Source organism: Octopus sinensis, linkage group LG13, assembly GCF_006345805.1.
Source record: "Octopus sinensis linkage group LG13, ASM634580v1, whole genome shotgun sequence".
Classification (NCBI taxonomy): domain Eukaryota; kingdom Metazoa; phylum Mollusca; class Cephalopoda; order Octopoda; family Octopodidae; genus Octopus; species Octopus sinensis.
The window spans coordinates 9,862,536-9,882,057 of NC_043009.1; the positions used below are offsets into that span (position 1 = coordinate 9,862,536).

Below are 19,522 nucleotides of genomic sequence, written 5' to 3' on the forward strand. Positions count from 1 at the left end.
GCTAAGTTACGGGGGACAGAAACACACCAGCATTGGTAGTCAAGCGATGCTGGGGGACAAACAGACACACAAACACACACACACACACACACATACATATGACAGGCTTCTTTCAGTTTCCGTCTACCAAATCCACTCACAAGGCTTTGGTTGGCCAGAAGGCTATAGTAGAAGACACTTGCCCAAGGTGCCACGCAGTGGGACTGAACCCAGGACCATGTGGTTGGTAAGCAAGCTACTTACCACACAGCCACTTCTGCGCCTATTGTTCACTGATGTTGATGGTGATGATGATATTTAATTCCTTTTATTCTGTTTAGTATCAAAATGAGTTATGTCACGTTTATGGTTTGAACACTGGTATGGCAAAGAGAGATCCTCGAATACATGGACATTAAGGATCTGTTTTGGAAAATTCAGTTCAATAAAGTCCTGAAAATAAGATAAGCTGAAGTATAATTACAAGATGGGGAAGAAATAAGAAGTATGTTAGCAGGTTGCAAAAAAGATGTGGGGGAAATGAGAGAGAGAGAGAGAGAGAGAGGGAGAGATTGATAGTGCCTGAGTGTGTGTGTGTGTGTGTGGTGTGTGTGTGTGTGTGGTGTGTGTGTGTGTGTGTGTGTGTGTGTGTAAGTGGAAAAAATCACAAGCAGAGAGGAATTAAGATCCAAAGAGGTCCTAAGCACTTAAAAAATTTGGGTGGCTCCATATATATATATATATATATATATATATATATTTTTTTTTTTACTTGTTTCAGTCATTTGACTGCGGCCATGCTGGAGCACCGCCTTTAGTCGAGCAAATCGACCCCGGGACTTATTGTTTGTAAGCCCAGTACTTATTCTATCGGTCTCTTTTGCCGAACCGCTAAGTGACGGGACTATAGCAGAAGACACTTGCCCAAGATGCCACGCAGTGAGACTGAACCTGGAACCATGTGGTTGGTTAGCTAGCTATTTACCACACAGCCACTCCTGCGCCTATATATGTAATTCAAAATATAAACAATAATAAACCATAGAAAAGAATTTTATTTTTCAGAATGAAATAAAGCCAGGAGTAAAACAGAAAATAATGCTCTGCTTATTTTTGTATACATCCTCCACAATAAAAGGTTGGATAAAGAATTTATCGAATAATTTTTTATCTAATGCAGACAACCCAGTAGTTTCCTTGAACTCCAGGATTTCTTCTTCACTGTTTACTATAATTCATAAACGAAAACTTCCTGCTAGCCTAACCTTAAAATTCACTAAAGAATTATGTCACAATACGATAAGACTCCTACTTCCTTTTTTTCTTGTCAGCTGTTATCTATCTTCATATGACATCTCTTTCTTCTTTCTTAAAACTCATAAGGAGTATTAACATAAAATCATTTCATTGTTAAGTTCTCCTCAGTGTCATGTCTCATAGCTTCTGCTTCACATTCTATTCCTCTGTGTTTTCCTGAATTTCTTCTGGTTTTAAGTTCTGAGTTCAAATTCTGCCCAAGGTTGACTTTGCCCTTCATCCGTTTGGAGAGTCAATAAAGTAAGTATCAGTTGAGTAACGGGACTGACATAATTGAGTGACCATTGCCCCTAAATTTACTGGCCTTGTGTGAAAGTTTCAAACCATTATTTCAGAGATGCATTTATCTGAGACCCTTCTGTTGAAACTAAAACAATTACAGCATGGAAGACAAATACATATTAGCCATTCAAAAACACATAAAAACTTAACTTCATTTAAACATTTATTATTTGGTCTCAAAATTTTCATGGCACTAATTGCTACCTGGTCACTGACACAGTTCCCCTGCATCTTATTTGTCCAACACAAAATGTAAATCAAATCAACACCCTCTTCATTTAATTTGCTCCAAATACAATAAACCTGACCATGCCATCGCATCATCATTATCATCAGTTCGACTGGGGTTTGGGAAGCCAGGAGGCTGCACCAGACCCAGTCTTGATTTGGCAGAGTTTCTACAGCTGGATGCCCTTCCTAACGCCAACCACTCTGTGAGTGTAGTGGGTGCTTCTTCCGTGCCACTGGCACAGGTGCCAGGCGAGGCTGGCAAACAGCCACGATCGGTTAGTGCTTTTTACGTGCCACTGGCATGGAGGCCAGTTGAGGCGGCGCTGGCAATGGCCACGTTTGGATGGTTCTTGAACGTGCCACCGGCACTGGTATCACAGCTGCAATTTCCATTGATTTTTGATCGATTTCGATTTCACATTCTTTTTTATATCCATTTTTCCTTTTATTATCGCTTGAGGAAGAGGAAGAGCAGCATTTATGACCCCTTGACCATTTTCAGGGCTTTTGAGACTGGTCACAGTTTTTCCATGGGTTAGACAAAAATTACTGATGCAGATTTTTTAAAGCTCTTCCTGTTGCTAAACCCAACTTATTTCTCAAGTGAGGTATTTTTCACTCCTTGGGTTCTCACATATTCACTGAACTACAAGACATTCATTTACTGGAAACTGTAAACAATGTCACTGGCTTTTGCTCAGACTAATTTGATGAAGACATGCAGAATCAACACACACACACACAAGCTTTTATACTGCTTCTGTCTTCTGGCTCCACACAAGGCATTGCTCGGCTGTAATAGAAAATACTTCCCCCAAATGCAACCCAGTGGAACAGTGTGGCTTCAGAACTACACAGTCATGCCTGCACCATCATATATGTATATTCGCTTATTCTTTTATTTGTTTCAGTCATTTGACTGTGGCCATGCTGGAGCACTGCCTTTAATTGAAGAAATCGACCCCATGACTTATTCTTAGTAAGCCTAGTACTTATTCTATCGGTCTCTTTTGCCTAAGTTATGGGGATATAAACACACCAGCATTCATTGTCAAACGAAGTTGGGGGACAAACACAGACACACAAACATACACACGTACACACACACACATATACAATGGGCTTCTTTCAGTTTCCATCTACCAGATCCACTCACAAGGCTTTGGTCAGCTCGAGGCTATAGTAGAAGACACTTGCCCAAGGGGCTACACAGTGGGATTGAACCCAGAACCATGTGGTTGGTAAGTAAGCTACTTACCATACAACCATTTCTGTATATATATTATCGTCGTTATCATCATTTAATGTCCATTTTCCGTGCTGACATGGGTTGGATAGTTTGATAGGGGTTGGCCATCTGGAGAGCTGCCCAGGCACCATTGTCTGTTTTGGCATGGTCTCTGGCTGAATTCTCCTCTGAATGCCGACCACTTTACAGAGTGGACAGGGTGCTATTTACGTAGCACTGGCAAGGGTGCTTTATAAGTGGTACCAGAAAAGGTACTTGATACATGGAACCAGCATGGGTGCTTTATGTGTGGCACCAGCGTGGGTGTTGTATACATGGCACTAGCACAGGTGCGGTATACATGACAGCGGCATGGGTGCTTTTTACGTGGTGCATGCAACAAAGCCTTCTTAAACTAGTAACCTTTAAATATGTATTACTTATTTCTTTACTGCCCACAAGGGGATAAACACAGAGGGGACAAACAAGGACAGACAAAGGGATTAAGTCGATTACATCGACCCCAGTGTGTAACTGGCACTTATTTAATCGACCCCGAAAGGATGAAAGGCAAAGTCGACCTCGGCGGAATTGGAACTCAGAACATAACGGCAGATGAAATACCTATTTCTTTATTACCCATAAGGGTAGTAAATGAAAACATAAGTTATAAAAGATTTACAGACAACAAGCACATGAAACATACAGGGACAGACAAACGGATTAAGTCGATTATATTGACCCCAGTGCGTAACTGGTACTTATTTAATCGACTCCGAAAGGATGAAAGGCAAAGTCGACCTCAGCGGAATTTGAACTCAGAACGTAGTGGCAGATGAAATACCACTAAGCATTTTGCCCGGCGTGCTAACATTTCTGCCAGCTCATGGCTTTAAATATGTATTACTCTAACCATAATTAGAATCCCAATGAAGGACAATAATGCAATATCAATGTATGGTATGATAAAAAAAAAGGTAAAGACCCCTTTCATCAGGAATGACCATGGGATTGCACCTAGGAAGTTACCCTCCAATGCACAAGTCTGAGCAAATTTGTTTATGGAAGACCAGGAGTCACCCATGCATACAAGCTTCCCTTCTCTATGCCACCGATGTTATCCAAGAGAAAGGCAAAGATTGATACAGCTTGGCACCAGTGATGTTGCAACTCATTTCTACAGCTGAGTGAATTGGAGCAATGTGGAGTAAAGTGTCTTGCTTAAGAACACAACACACAGCCAGGTTTGAGATTTAAACTCACTGCTTCATCATTATGAGCCTGATACGTTAACCACTGAGCCATGTGCCTTGGTATGATACAAATAACAAAATCCCCATAAACCAAGAACCCTTTAACAGCTTCAACTGCATCAGAATTAAGGACAATTTAGAACAATGAAAACACAAGACATAAAAGATTCACAGACAACAAATACATGAAACATACACTTCTTTCATTAGCTGCCTAACGATTATTATTATGGTTTGGGTAGCAGTGTACATAAGACGTAACCTGGTAGATAAATATTCAAATATTTAAACATATTCTTACATACAAGCATTTACATAGATATACATCCATGCATAGATTCATATACAGACACAAACACAAGTTGCTACGATACAACAAGTTTGTGTCTCTTTTGCCAGACATAATAAATAAGCGAGAATGTACAGATGTACATATCTTAGCTAGAAATTTCTGAACAGGTTGAGAATCAATCAATCGATCGATCAATATTTTATCTTTGAAAGCCATTAGAGGCCACACAAATAGTAAAACGCTGATCTTAATGCTTTATTCTAACTAGTTTTGCTTGATTCTGCCTTTCATCAATGTAAATATCAAAAGAGTAACCTTTTGACATGAGCAAATGAAGGATACTCTATGTGGTCACTCAACTTAATAGAAATAACACAAATCTCCTTCAAATTACACTTTGCCATCTCAATAAAGAAGGTCACCACTGTTGTCATGATGGAATGCCTTTGTTTGTGTTTGCTTAATCAGGATTGATCTATGGCTATACTATTATTATTATTATTATTATTATAATAATAATAATAATAATAATAATAATAATAATAATAATAATAATAATAATAATAATAATGATAATCACCGTCACCGACCAGGCTATCAGATGTTGCCACACATCGCTGATCACAATGTGCTTTGCATTGTTTTAGCCTCCAAATGACGCCACCCCGCTGGCTAAGCGAGCAGGCCAACAGAAGAAAGAGTGAGAGAAAGTTGTGGTGAAAGAGTACAGCAAGAATCGCCACCACCACCCTGCCGGAGCCTCGTGGAGCTTTAGGTGTTTTTGCTCAATAAACACTCGCAATGCCCGGTCTAGGAATCGAAACCACGATCCTACGACTGCAAGTCCGCTGCCCTAACCACTGGGCCATTGTGCCTCCACAATAATAATAATAATAATAATAATAATAATAATAATAATAATAATATTAATAATGATAATAATATACAAGACACTATCCAATAATACAACTTAAACGAAACAATCCACAAATACAAGACACACGCTATACAGCAAACGCTGGTGTGTTTACGGGTACGTAACCACACCAGCATCAGTTGTCAAGTGATGTTGTGGGGACAAACACAGACACACATACACGTATTCTTTCAGTTTCCGTCTACTAAATCCATTCACAAGAGTTTGGTTGGCCCAAGGTGCCACACAGTGGGACTGAACCTGGAACTATGTAGTTGTTAAGCAAGCTACTTACCACACAACCACTGCTACACCTTTTAGAGAAAAAATAAAACAAAACAAAACACACACACAAAAAAAAACTCAATATGAAAAGACTATCAAACTCTACCTGTTCTGTTTCCACAAAATTAGCGACGTGGCCGTCGTCGTTGGTCCCTCTGACATTAAATCTTGTCCCTGCTCGTTCACAGCTTAGACGTGAAATGAGGCATGCTTTAGCCTGTTTATCCCCAGCATAGATAGTCCGGATTTCTACACCACCAGATATAATTTTTAGCAGCCATTCCGTGCAGTTTACACCGAATCGATCCAAATGTACATGGAGTCTTTTATTCCTGCAATAACATCAAAAAAATTGGAATTGCTATTAGGCACTAAAAGAACCAGTATGAGAGAGAAAAGAGAAACAGTTCTCCAGGTGAGACTCAACTTAATACATCAGTCATTTACCTGGAATTTACCTGTCATTTACCAATGACACCAAACAGAGCATCTACCATTCCATTTCTTTCAGGTAGAAACTATGTCAGTGGTTCTCAACCAGGGTCCATATGAGACTGGGCGGGGTGGCAGGGGGGCCTCACAAGCAAAATAGTAAATTGGGGATCCACATTAAGGGTCAACAAAAAAGTTTTGATTTAGATGTACTTATTGCAAGAAATAGCTAAATTTCTTTCTCAAACGTTTTACATAGTTCAACCGACACAAATATTACAAAATAAGAACTTTGAAAGAAGTATATATAAAACTGGTTTTTAAGCATCGAATGGCTATGAGGCTATAGTAATCAAACCGGCGAGCTGGCAGAAATGTTAGCACACCGGGCGAAATGCGTAGCTGTATTTCGTCTGTCGTTACGTTCTGAGTTCAAATTCCGCCGAGGTCGACTTGGCCTTTCATCCTTTCGGGGTCGATAAATTAAGTACCATTTACGCACTGGGGTCAATGTAATCAACTTAATCTGTGTGTCTGTCCTTGTTTGTCCCTTCTGTGTTTAGCCCCTTGTGGGTAGTAAAGAAATATATAGTAATCAAAGGGATCCATAGATAAAAAATGATATGAGAACCACTGAAGCATCTCATTCACCAGTGTTTTAATATCTACTTTTCCCATGCAAGCCTGGATGAGATGTAATTAATTGAGGCAATTTTCAACAGCAGGATGCCCTTCCCGTCACCAACCCTCATCTGTTTCCAAACAAGATGTTTCCTCATGGCCAGATATACTACTTGCAGAATATTAGAAATGAATGACACTGTGCTTGTATGACAGTGAAACTCATTTACAATTATGATGTGATGTCAAGACAAGGAGACACACTTCCATACACATACACATATATATATGTATACATATATGAAAAGCTTCTTTCAGATTCCATCTGCTAAATCCACTTTACAAGGCTTTGGTTAGCCCAGGGCTAAATCAGAGCCCACTTGTCCAAGGTGCCATGCAGTGGACCGAACCCATAACCATGTGGATGGGAAACAAACTTCTTAACCACACAGCCGTGCATCTATAATTACACTGATGCCTAAAATCTAATTTATTAATATTACTAGCTTTGTGTCCCCATCTCTTTCTGTTTGTCCTTTCCCAGTGGAAAATGACTGATTTTATTAGATTTATCTCCCTTTACTATATATATTAACTTGAATGCTATCTATCATACAACAGATAATGCTGGAACATATTTTTGCCAATGTTACATCAGTTATTAATTGATAGTTAAACACTATTATTGTTATTGATAACTTATATTTATTGCAAATATTCAAATAAGAAAATTGCTTTAATTATATTTTATTTCAATAAATATTTTTATTTTGAAGATTATCATTCAGGCACAGGCATGGCTGTGTGGTAAGAAGCTTGCTTCCCTACCACATGGTTCCAGGTTCAGTCCCATTGCATAGCACCTTGGGCAAGTGTCTTCTATTATAACCTCAGACTGACCAAAGCCTTGGGAGTGGATTTGGTAGAAGGAAACTGAAAGAAGCTCACCATATATATATATATATATATTTATATATATATGTATGGATGTATCTATGTGTGTGTGTGTGTCTTTGAGTGTGTGTTTGTCCCCCTCCCCATCACCACTTGGCAACTGGTACTGGTGTGTGTACGTCCCCATAACTTACTGGTTCAGCAAAAGAGACCGATGGAATTAAGTACTAGGCTTAAAAAATAAGTCCTGGGGGGGGGGTAAATTTGTTTGACTAAAACCCTTTAGGATGGTGCTCCAGCATGGCCATAGTCAGATGACTGAAACAAGTGAAAGAATAAAGGAATAAAAGAAATTCATTTTATTAATATTCATTCACCAGAAAATTTGAAAAATGAAGTAAAACTACAATTATTGAATCAAAGTAACAATACCTCTTATTACCTACTGCAGCAAAGGTATATTTCTAGTATTATCCATCATATTGCAGTAAAGCAAAACCCAGAGGGAGCAGCTGTTCATTCCACTAAAAATAGCAGCTAAGTTACCCTCAAATCAAATGCTACAGTCTTAGAAAGGAGAAAACAAAAGTGAGGGATGGACACATTTGATAATGTAGTACTATAAGAATATTTGTTAGTGCTAGATATAGATTTCTTTACTGCCCAGAAGGGGCTAAACATAGAGGGGACAAACAAGGACAGATGAAGGGATTGAGTCGATTATATCGGCCCCAGTGTGAAACTGGTGCTAGATATCTTTATATATAAAAGTGAAGTTGTGTGTCTGTCTCCTACGATTTAGATTCCTAACTACTCCCACATTTTGCGGTGCAGTTTAACCAAAACCGGGTATCTTATAATCGTGATTCACATCGAGCCCTTCTGGGTATTAGTGCGCGTCTACGATGAGTCTACGATTTAAAAAAAATTTACCATAATTTTTTTCCATTTTTAATGCATTTTTTTGCTATTTTTTGGCTATAACTCTCTAAAAATGCTTATATAGTTATTTCCCTTACAAACCCGAGCAACGCCGGGCAATACTGCTAGTAATTTATATAATAATAAGACACGTTAGTCACAGCTAGAATATATTTCCAACAAAAGTGTCATAAGGGTACTGCAAAAGGTCAGACAAGGGTGTCGCCTATCTTAAGAACATGAACATAAGATGATGAAATTATAGAAACACTGAACTGTTTGCTTAAGGTTGAACTGGAGTTAATAGCAATAAGTAGATATTATAACCTATCTAGTCTAATTTAACTGTATTATTTACTATTCTACCTTCACATGATTGTTTATTAGCAGCTTAGCAATAATTAAAAATCAATTTACATTAATTCATAATAATTGTGGTTGTTAAATTTGACTCATACAAAAGGTCACCCATTCGACAGTAAATGATTTATTGATTGAAATCAGTCTTGTGTACATATATATATATATATATATATATATTATATATATATATATATAATATATATATATATATATATATATTATATATATATATGTAGGGAGAATTCATGTAAAAAACAGAAGATGAAGACAGTTGGTGTAGAAAACCAACAGATATATTAGTATAATGCTCAGGAATTGAAAAAGTTTTTAACATTTCGAGCGTACGCTCTTCCACAGAAAGACACAAGGAGAGAAACAAAATGTGTGTAGTGGCTACTGATCTATTATGGTGAATGCCAGACAGAAGGGTCACACAGGAGAACGAAGAAGTAGGGGAGATAACAAAGTAGCAGTGATCCCAAAACGAAGGTGCGCATGTGTGTAAGAGAGTACGTATGTGCGTGTGAAAGATGGCTGGTGATCTTGATGTGTGCATGTATGTATGAGTAGGCGTGAAAATGTGGGGATGGGAATTGGTCAGTGCTGGTGTGTGCGTGGTGAAGCACCAACCGATCGTGGCTGTTGCCATCATCACCTGGAACCTGTGCCGGTGGCACGTAAAAAGCACCCACTACACTCATGGAGTGGTTGGCATTAGGAAGGGCATCCAGCTGTAAACTGGAGCCTGATGCAGCCTCCTGGCTTCCCAGACCCCAGTCGAACCGTCCAACCCATGCTAGCATGGAAAATGGATGTTAAACGATGATGATGATGATATATACTCTTTTACTCTTTTACTTGTTTCAGTCATTTGACTGCGGCCATGCTGGAGCACCGCCTTCTAGTCGAGTAAATCGACCCCAGGACTTATTCTTTGTAAGCCTAGTACTTATTCTATCAGTCTCTTTTGCTGAACTGCTAAGTTACGGGACGTAAACACAGCACCATCAGTTGTCAAGCAATGGTGGGGGGGGGACAAACACAGATACACAAACATATACACGCACATTCATATATCTATATATATACATATATACGATGGGCCTCTTCCAGTTTCCGTCTACCAAATCCACTCACAAGGCTTTGGTTGGCCCGAGGCTATAGAAGACACTTGCCCAAGGTGCCACGCAGTGGGAATGAACCTGGAACCATGTGTTTGGTAAGCAAGCTACTTACCACACAGCCACTCCTGCACCGTATATACATATATATATTTAATATTTTGGACCAATGGGTATATGTTGATTAGTGTGTTGAAGTGTTTAGTAGGGCACTGGCACACTTTGTGCCACTCGGTGTCACCTGCAGTTGGGGTATATTTCTTTTGGATCTCTGCACTGTTAGTTGAGATAATAATAATAATTTCTTAAGTAACCAGAATATGAATTTGGTAATATTCTTTATTTTGTACAATGTGCGTTTCGACCCATCCTGCTCCTGTCCCTCCAATGGGTGGGATTCCATTCAACATGTTGTGTTGCATCCATTTTGCAGTCTGGGTCTCATCGGGTACATCCATGCCAACATGGACAATAGACGTTAAATGATGATGATTTGTTTTTGCTGTGAGTTTATAATTTTGTGATAATCAATGTTATGTAAAAAAAATTGAAGATTATCTCTTTATAAACAGTTTTTCTCATCATTAGGGTGGTGCATGACTTCTGCACCACCCTGTGTATGTGTGTGTGAGTGTGTGTGTATATATATATATATATTATATATATATATATATTATATATATATATATATAGAGAGAGAGAGAGAGAGAGAGAGAGAGAGAGAGAGAGAGATAAATAGCTAGATAGATAGATAGATAGATAGATGGGTAGATAGATAGATAGATAGATAGATGGGTAGATAGATAGATAGATAGATAGATAGATAGATAGATGGGTAGATAGATAGATAGATAGATGGGTAGATAGATAGATAGATAGATGGATAGATGGATAGATAGATAGATAGATAGATAGATAGATAGATAGATGGGTAGATAGATAAATAGATAGATAGATAGATAGATAGATGGGTAGATAGATAGATAGATAGATGGGTAGATAGATAGATAGATAGATGGATAGATGGATAGATAGATAGATAGATAGATAGATAGATAGATAGATAGATAGATAGATAGATAAATACACACACAAATATATATACATAAATACACGAGGAGATACTGAAAAGTTCTTGGCTTTGAGTAAAAAAAAATACAGGAGAATCAGTTAATTATGATTTTATTCAACATATTAACCTCTCAGATTCACACACTTATTGCAGCGGTCCTTCAGTTTTTCTAAGCCCTGTAAAAGAACTTAAAGCCTTAAAGAACTTAAAGCCTTAAAGCCCTTAAAGCCAGGAAGGCTTTAGTATCCCCATGTATAGTAAAATTGACAAAAAGAGCAGAGAGAATTTGCTGTGGGGAGCAGAAAACCCAATGATTCAGACAGAGAAAAGTTGACAGGAAAGAAATTAAAGTAGGGCAGCTGCATTTTACATCCTTAAGTTAGAAAAACTGGCTGCAACAAAGAGGAAGTAAAATTCAATTGTCTCTCTTTTGTTTTTGTTTGAAGTGTGTTTGGTCATAGTGCTTATTTTAACCCATAAACCTTGCAGTCACTAAGCAGTGGTGCATATTGATGGGGTAGATAGATAGAATGATAAACTGACAGATAGACAACAATATATATATATACAAAGGGAAAGTTTACCAAAATAAACAAAAGACGAAGGCAGGTGGAGTACAAACAAACAATTGTATTAGTATGGCGCTCAGGAGTAGAAATAGAACAAGTTTTTTACATTTCGAGCCTACGCTCTTCAACAGAAAGATACACAGAAAAAATCAAGGAGAGAAAAAAATGCATGTAGGAGCTGAGATATATATATATATATATAAATGTGGAGTCGCAATGGCCCGGTGGTTAGGGCAGCGGACTCGCGGTTTTGATTCCCAGACCAGGCGTTGTGAGTGTTTATTGAGCAAAAACACCTAAAGCTCCACGAGGCTCCGGCAGGGGGTGGTGATCCCTGCTGTACTCTTTCGCCACAACTTTCTCTCACTCTTTCTTCTGTTGGCCTGATCGCTTAGCCAGCGGGGTGGCGTCATTTGAAGGCTAAAACAATGCGAAGCGCATTGTGACCAGCGATGTGTAGCAACATCTGATAGCCTGGTCGGTCACTCTGTGTGTGTGATATATCTATATATCAAGGGTATGAAAGGTATTGGTGTCAGGAAGACCCAAAAGGTATCGGGTAAGTGCTAAGGATAGACCATATTTAAGCTCCAGGCTCGATAATGATACGAGTGAGGAGTCCAACGTGGGTCATGTATCAGCATGCATATATATATATAAACTGATAGAATGAGATAAAAAAAAAACTAAGGCAGTAAATAGATTTCATAACATTTATCAAGAAAACATCTTACATCTGTTTCCGGGATATTTTATATATCCCTTCATCAGAGACGGTGCAAGAAAATGTTTGAGTATCAATTATCGTAGAGAAGATATGAAATACAGAGGGAAGTAAGAGAATGAATATAGAAGTGAGATACATAAGGATATTGTATTTGCAATCCGTTACAGTACCTAATCGTTTAGATCACCTGTGAACTAAACCCCCATACTTTGTATATATATATAGATAGATAGATAGATAGATACAGGCGTTGGACAAAATAATGGAAACACCTAGTATCATAACATAATAATTTTGAAATATCTATAAAACCATCAAAAGCTTGTTTACTTTTATGTTTTTTGTTTATTATTAGTGTTGCTTTATATGTTTTGCTAAAATTGCTGTTATTTTTTTCAGATATCATCAGAAAAAGGTAATTAAAATTCATTAAAATGACAGATCTATCGGACTTTCAAAAAGGTCAAATTGTTGGTGCTCATATGGCAGGTGCTAGCATACTGAAACAGCCAAAATGTTTGGTGTATCAAGAAGTACCATCTTGAACGTAATCACAGCCTTTGAGAAAGAGAGAAAAAACTCCTCGTTGAAACAAAACTCCAGAGTGGAGTAAAAACCTACAGAATTGGTCCCTAGAGCAGTGGAAGAATGTTATTTTCTCAGATGAGTCATCGTTTACCTTATTTCTGACCACTGGCCAAGTATACATGTGAAGACAGCCAAAAGAAGCATTTGACCCAGACTACCTTCTTCCAACAGTTAAACATGGGGGAAGATCTGTGATGATCTGGAGGAGGGGGTATATCTTGGAAATCCACTGACCCAGTGGTTTCCTTCATGGTAGAATTAATAGTCAAGACTATTTAAGCATTTCATCTGATCAACTTCTTCCTATGGTTGCGGAAATGTTTCCGGAGAGAAATGCATTCTTTCAGGATGATAATGCACCAATTCACACGGCTAAAATTGTTACTGAATGACACGAGGAATATTCGAGTGAAGTTGAACATCTTATCTGGCCACCACAGTCCCCAGATCTCAATATTATTGAACATTTATAGTGCATTTTAGAAAAACAAGTAAGGAGTTGATATCCTCCACCATCATCACTACAAGAACTGGAGACAGGTTTAGCTGAAGAATGGACAAAAATTCCTTTGGAAACAATTCAAACTTTTTACAAGTCCAGACCTCATAGAATTCAAGCTGTAATTACTGCCAAAGGCAGTCCTACCCCATATTAAAAGAAATTTGTTTGAAATTTTAAGGTGTTTCCATTACTTTGTCCGATACTTTGTGTATATATATATATATATATATATATATATATATTCTCAGAACCTTACAGTAGTCTGGAATAACTGAATCTTAGTCAGTCAGTTGATGGGCTCCACTACCTCAAATGTTCTTAAAATTTAAATCCACATCTTTGTCTATATATCTACCTTCTCTATAATGTTGCCACTTGATATGAAAATGTTTGTATTAATGGAAAACCTCTATAATTGGCTGATGAGTACTCAGCATTTTAAAACTGTTGTTATACTTACAACATTTAATGAAATGATGTAGTACGAAACGATCGTACCAAATTACCGGAGTTATTCTTGTTGCCTATTTTGATTATATATATATATATACACATACATATATATATATATATACACATACACACACACATATATATACACATACATACATATACATACACACACACATATATATATATAGTGAGAATTTACTAAAAAACAAAAGATGAATACAGGTGTATAAACAACAAACAGATGTATTAGTTTAACGCTCGGGATGGTGAGAAAGTCTTTTACACTCTTCGACAGAAAGGAACACAGAAATTAACGGGGAGAAAAACTAGAAAAAGGTATATTGGCTAGCAATCTACCATGGCAAATAGATAGATAGATAGATAGATAGAGAGTGAGAGAGAGAGAGAGAGAGAGAGAGAGAGAGAGAGAGAGAGAGAGAATGTGTATTGGTACAAACCAAAAGAATCTGTTGTCTGTATCGCATTGTTGGAATTGCCTCTGTGCACATAAACTCAGGTCCCAAATATAGTTTGTTGTGGACCAAGAGAAATAGAATGTTCCTGAACTAAGTAGTTTGCGCATTTCATTGATTTTCTCTTCTTCAGCATTGTGGCTCTGTAGAGGTATGAAGTTGGTGGCTGTGATACGAAACACTTCTGATTCCATGATTTTGTTGACTGACACACATGATGTAACAATTCCGAGATAGAGGCTGTTAGTTTCACCTGTGAAAATGAAGCAACACAGAATTGTAAGAAGAATATTTACTGTTCAAGACTGAAATTTAAATTGCAAAAAAAATTGGTTCCTTTCACTATTGGTTGTCAACATCATTATTAATAAACTTGGAAACCATGATTTTTTAATCTTGATTTTAACCCTTTTGTTACCATATTTCTGTTGAGATGCTCTGTGTTTTTTTCAATTACTTTAAATATAACAAAGAATTTAGTAAAATAACTTCGTTATCATTAAACTAGTGTTAGGAACATAAATTGTGACTAAGTTTTGGTGGAAGATTATAATTCAAAACTTATGAAAACAAGACATTTGTACTACGGAGCCAGAGCCAATTTCAGCCAGGTTGGTAACGAAAGGGTTAAGAATTGTTTCTCTATTATATATTTTAACCCTTTTGTTACCATATTTCTACAGAGATGCTCTGTGTTTCTTTCAATTACTTTAAATATAACAAAGAATTTAGTAAAATAACTTCGTTATCATTCAGCTAGTGTTTGGAACATAAATTGTGACTAAGTTTTGGTGGAAGATTTTAATTCAAAACTTATGAAAACAAGACATTTGCACTACAGAGTCAAAGCCGGTTTCAGCTGGGTTGGTATCAAAAAGGTTAAACAACAGAAGATAAGAAGTACCATTCTATTTGCTTAGTTGTACATGACATCATCGTTGTATTCGTTAAGTTGATTCAAGCAAATATTTTTAATACTTTTAATAAATATCAAAATATTGATTTCAAATTTTGGCACATGGCCAGCAATTTAGAAGGATGTAAGTCAATTTCATCGACCCCAGTGCTCAACTGGTACTAATTTTATCGACTCCAAAAGGATGAATGGTAAAGTCTATCTCAGTAGAATTGGAATTCAGAATGTAGAAATGGATTAAATGCTGCTAAGCATCTCACCTGGTGTGCTAACAATACTGCCAGCTCAATGCCTTAATAAATATGAAACTATTAGAAAATAAATATTACGATATTGATTAGATATTGTAGTAATTAATAAATATTATATTTGATATAATATTTTAAAACTTTTATCTATAAATGTCTAAATTTCTGGTGAATATTTTTATTCAAATTTCTATATACTCTCAAAGTCATCTTGAGATTTCATAGGTACAAGTAAAACTTTACTTCACTGAAAAGGTCTAATCAGACTGAAACATGTTCAGAGCTATCATTCTTTTTGCTAAAGGTCAGATCCACTCCTCAATACACATCTCGATTCAGTTTTAACCAATTTGGTTTTGAAGTGAACTCCTTTGCTTTCACCACCACCACCACCACCATTGCCACCCTTTTTTATATTTTATTTGTTTCAGTCATTGGACTGTGGCCATGTTGGGGCACCACCTCGACAGGTCTTAGTCAAACAAATCACCCCCCCCCATCCCCGGAGCTTATTTTTTTAAAGTCTGTTATTTAATCTAGTGGTCTCTTTTGCTGGACCCCTAAGTTATGGGGAGATAAACAAACAGTTGTGGGGAAAACACACATACCTACCAAATACTTTCACAAGATTTTAAGAGCCCCGAAGCTTTATTAGAAAAGAATTGCCCAAGGGACCATATAGTGGGATTGAACATAAAACCACTGTGGTTGGGAAGCGAGCTTCTTACCACACAGTCATACCTGCACCTTTCATTGACAGGGATTCTTGTTAAAACTGATGGTTTGTCTCTTCATAGCAGAAGTAATTTTAATTCATTAATCATTAATTTTAACTCACTACATTAAGTACATTAAACCCCATTTAACTACATGTTCTTCATGCAGAAAGCATTGTTGGGAAATGTTCACACATGTGACTAAATTTCTAGCGCTTGATTTAAATAGTTCACTAGCACTATGACCCCGCAACACCAGGTCACAGTGCTAGTGCATGCCTCTACAGCTGCGTGCGTGCACACATACATGCGAGTACTGTCCAAATCTCCGACAAATCACATACAGCTAGCTGGCATTCAATTGGCGTATCAAGTTTCAGGCATTTTGATTGGGTTTTGGATAGAAAATTCACAAAAAAGTCACTTTTATTGAATTTTTAATGGCTTTGCGGGGTGACTGGGGAAATGTAAAGATGTGCACGACCACCCTTGGATGGTTTTGAATGACCATAGAAAGTGCGAGCTCTCTAACTGAAAAATTGTGGATTTGTATAAAGGATACACACACAGACAGACATTTTGCTGTTTATATATAGAGAGATTCCAAATAGTCCAGTTTAAATGTTGCGTAAAATACTCTCCCTAAATTGTGATCTTTTCTCTTTTTTGACGGTATAGTGTCTATTAAACTGGCACTCTATCAGTTGCGATGATGAGAGTTCCAGTTCATCCTATCGATGGCACAGCCTGCTCAGGAAATCAATGTGCATTTGGCTGAGCACTTCACAGACACATGTACTCTTAATGTAGTTCTCAGGGAGGTTCAGCATAACACAGAGTGTGACAAGGTTAGCCATTTGAAATACAGGTACTACTCATTTTTGCCAGCTGAGTGGACAGGAGCAATGTGAAATAAAGTGTCTTTCTCAAGGACACAACACATCCCCGGGAACTGAACTCGCAACCTTGCAATCATGAGCCAAATAACCTAACCACTAAGTCATGTGCCTTCACATTATAGTGTATGTAAAACTACATTATCTCGTGCAGTGGTTCTCAACTGGGGGACCATGTAAAAGTTTGTTGTTAAAGTTTGTGTGCAATAAATTGGTTATATACCCCTGCAATATGCAGAATATTTCAACAATTTTGTTTATATAATTTCCATTGCCAGAGCGGCTAATTGGCTTCCGTGCCGATGGCACGTAAAAAGCACCGTTCAAGCATGGAGAAAAAACATTCGAGTGAGGTCATTGCCAGTGCTGCTGGACTGGCTCCTGTATAGGTGGCACGTAAAAAACACCATTTGAGCATGGCCGTTGCCAGTACCTCCTGACTGTCCCTCGTGCCGGTGGCATGTAAAAGCACCCACTACACTCTCAGAGTGGTTGGCGTTAGGAAGGGCATCCAGCTGTAGAAACTCTGCCAGATCAAGATTGGAGCCTGGTGCAGCCATCTGGTTCACCAGTCTTCAGTCAAATCATCCAACCCATGCCAGCATGGAAAGCGGACGTTAAACGATGATGATGATGGTAATCAATGGAACAGCTTGCTCATGAAATTAATGTGGTTGAACACTCCACAGACACGTGTACCCTTAACGTAGAACTCAGGGAGATTCAGCATGACAGAGTGTGACAAGGCTGCCCTTTAAAATGCAAGTAGTACACTGGTGTCATGCAACTGGCACCATGCCCATTACACTCTCAGAGTGGTTGGTGTTAGGAAGGGCATCCAGCTGTAGCAACTATGCCAAATTAGACTGGAGATGGTGCAGCCCCTCAGCTTACCAGCCCTGGTCAAACCGTCCAACCCCTGCAGCATGGACAACAGATATTAAATGATGATGATGATGATGTGATTTTTTTAAACATTGAAAGGCTTTTAGGGTCCACCTGAGTAAAATATGAAGCAAAAGAGGGGTCCATAGGAAAAAAATGGTTGAGAACTATTGATCTAGGCTATCCTTTCATTTTTAAGATGCTTGGGCCAAAGTTAAAGGAGGTTTGATTAGTGTTTCTTGTAGGCTGACAGACCACATAGAAGTTCCCTGTTTGGCTTGTCTCAAGAAATTTGATTCTAGACTGCATAGTTGGGCAGATATATTAGGAGAGATATATTCACATATTTATTCTGGAATAAATAAATAAATGAGTGGAAACTGAACCAGTGTGTGTGAGTTATATTAAGGCACTACGACTCACCTCAGACACAACAAAATTTGTTTTCAACACATGAATTCACATAAGGAATCTTGCAGATCAGATACAAAAACGAAGTAAAATATTCACATAAACCATTCGATACAACAGACATGGCAGTCAAAGTTATTTTCCATTACATATGTAAGATGATATATGCACACATATAAATAGTAGGTGATTGTTATCAACAGAATGTACTTTCTGTTTCCTTCTTGAGAACAGACGAGTAACATTGCTTGATGTATGTTTGTGAACTGTGATACACAGTTATAACATGGTGTCAGAAGCATAGACTGAATCTAGTTATTGATTTTTTGGTGTTGGTGGTGCTTCTCAGCTTCTACTTGTTCGCTAGTAACGTGGCTGGTAGGTGAGTTGCTAATGGACTTTATCTGAAATAACAAAGTAGCTTTGCTAACTAAAATTACTAAACGGTTGAATATTAGTTGCTAGCTCCTAAACTTGCTCTGACGACTCATGTGCTTCCAGGAAGAATTTTCTTGTGGCTGTTGATAATGCATCAGCTGATATTGTAGAAATTGAACTGGCACCAGACGTTATTAGCAGACATAACAACTTCACATATGAAGAAGCCATAGTAAAAATACATGGTGCAGATGTAATAGGAAACTTTGACAATTTCTCTGAACCTACAATAAATCTCTTTAATGCTTTAAACAGGGTCTTTGCTACCAAAAATAATGGTAGAAGATGTGAAAAAATATTTAATGTTTATTGAAGATACGTATGAGATGATGTGAAAGACGTAGCTTTAAATAACATTTTATAACATTAATATTTCAACAAAAGCACAACTCCAGAGCAAATATTGAATCACAACAAATGAAGATATAGACCAGCCAACTGGTTTCCGTGCCGGTGGCACGTAAAAGGGCACCATTCGAGCGTGATCGTTACC

General features: G+C 37.7%; 1 protein-coding gene across 2 annotated transcripts in view; it reads right to left on the reverse strand.

The window, feature by feature from the left end:
- The window catches only part of LOC115218354 (synaptojanin-1-like), a 142,007-nt gene that overhangs the window by 68,965 nt on the left and 53,520 nt on the right, over nt 1–19,522 (reverse strand). For both annotated transcript variants that reach the window (XM_029788115.2, XM_029788116.2), the window contains exons 3-4: nt 14,505–14,772; nt 5,890–6,115 (exon numbers count right to left, since the gene is read on the reverse strand). In XM_029788115.2, the coding sequence (XP_029643975.1) occupies nt 5,890–6,115; nt 14,505–14,772 (494 nt within the window). The remainder of the gene's footprint in view (nt 1–5,889; nt 6,116–14,504; nt 14,773–19,522) is intronic.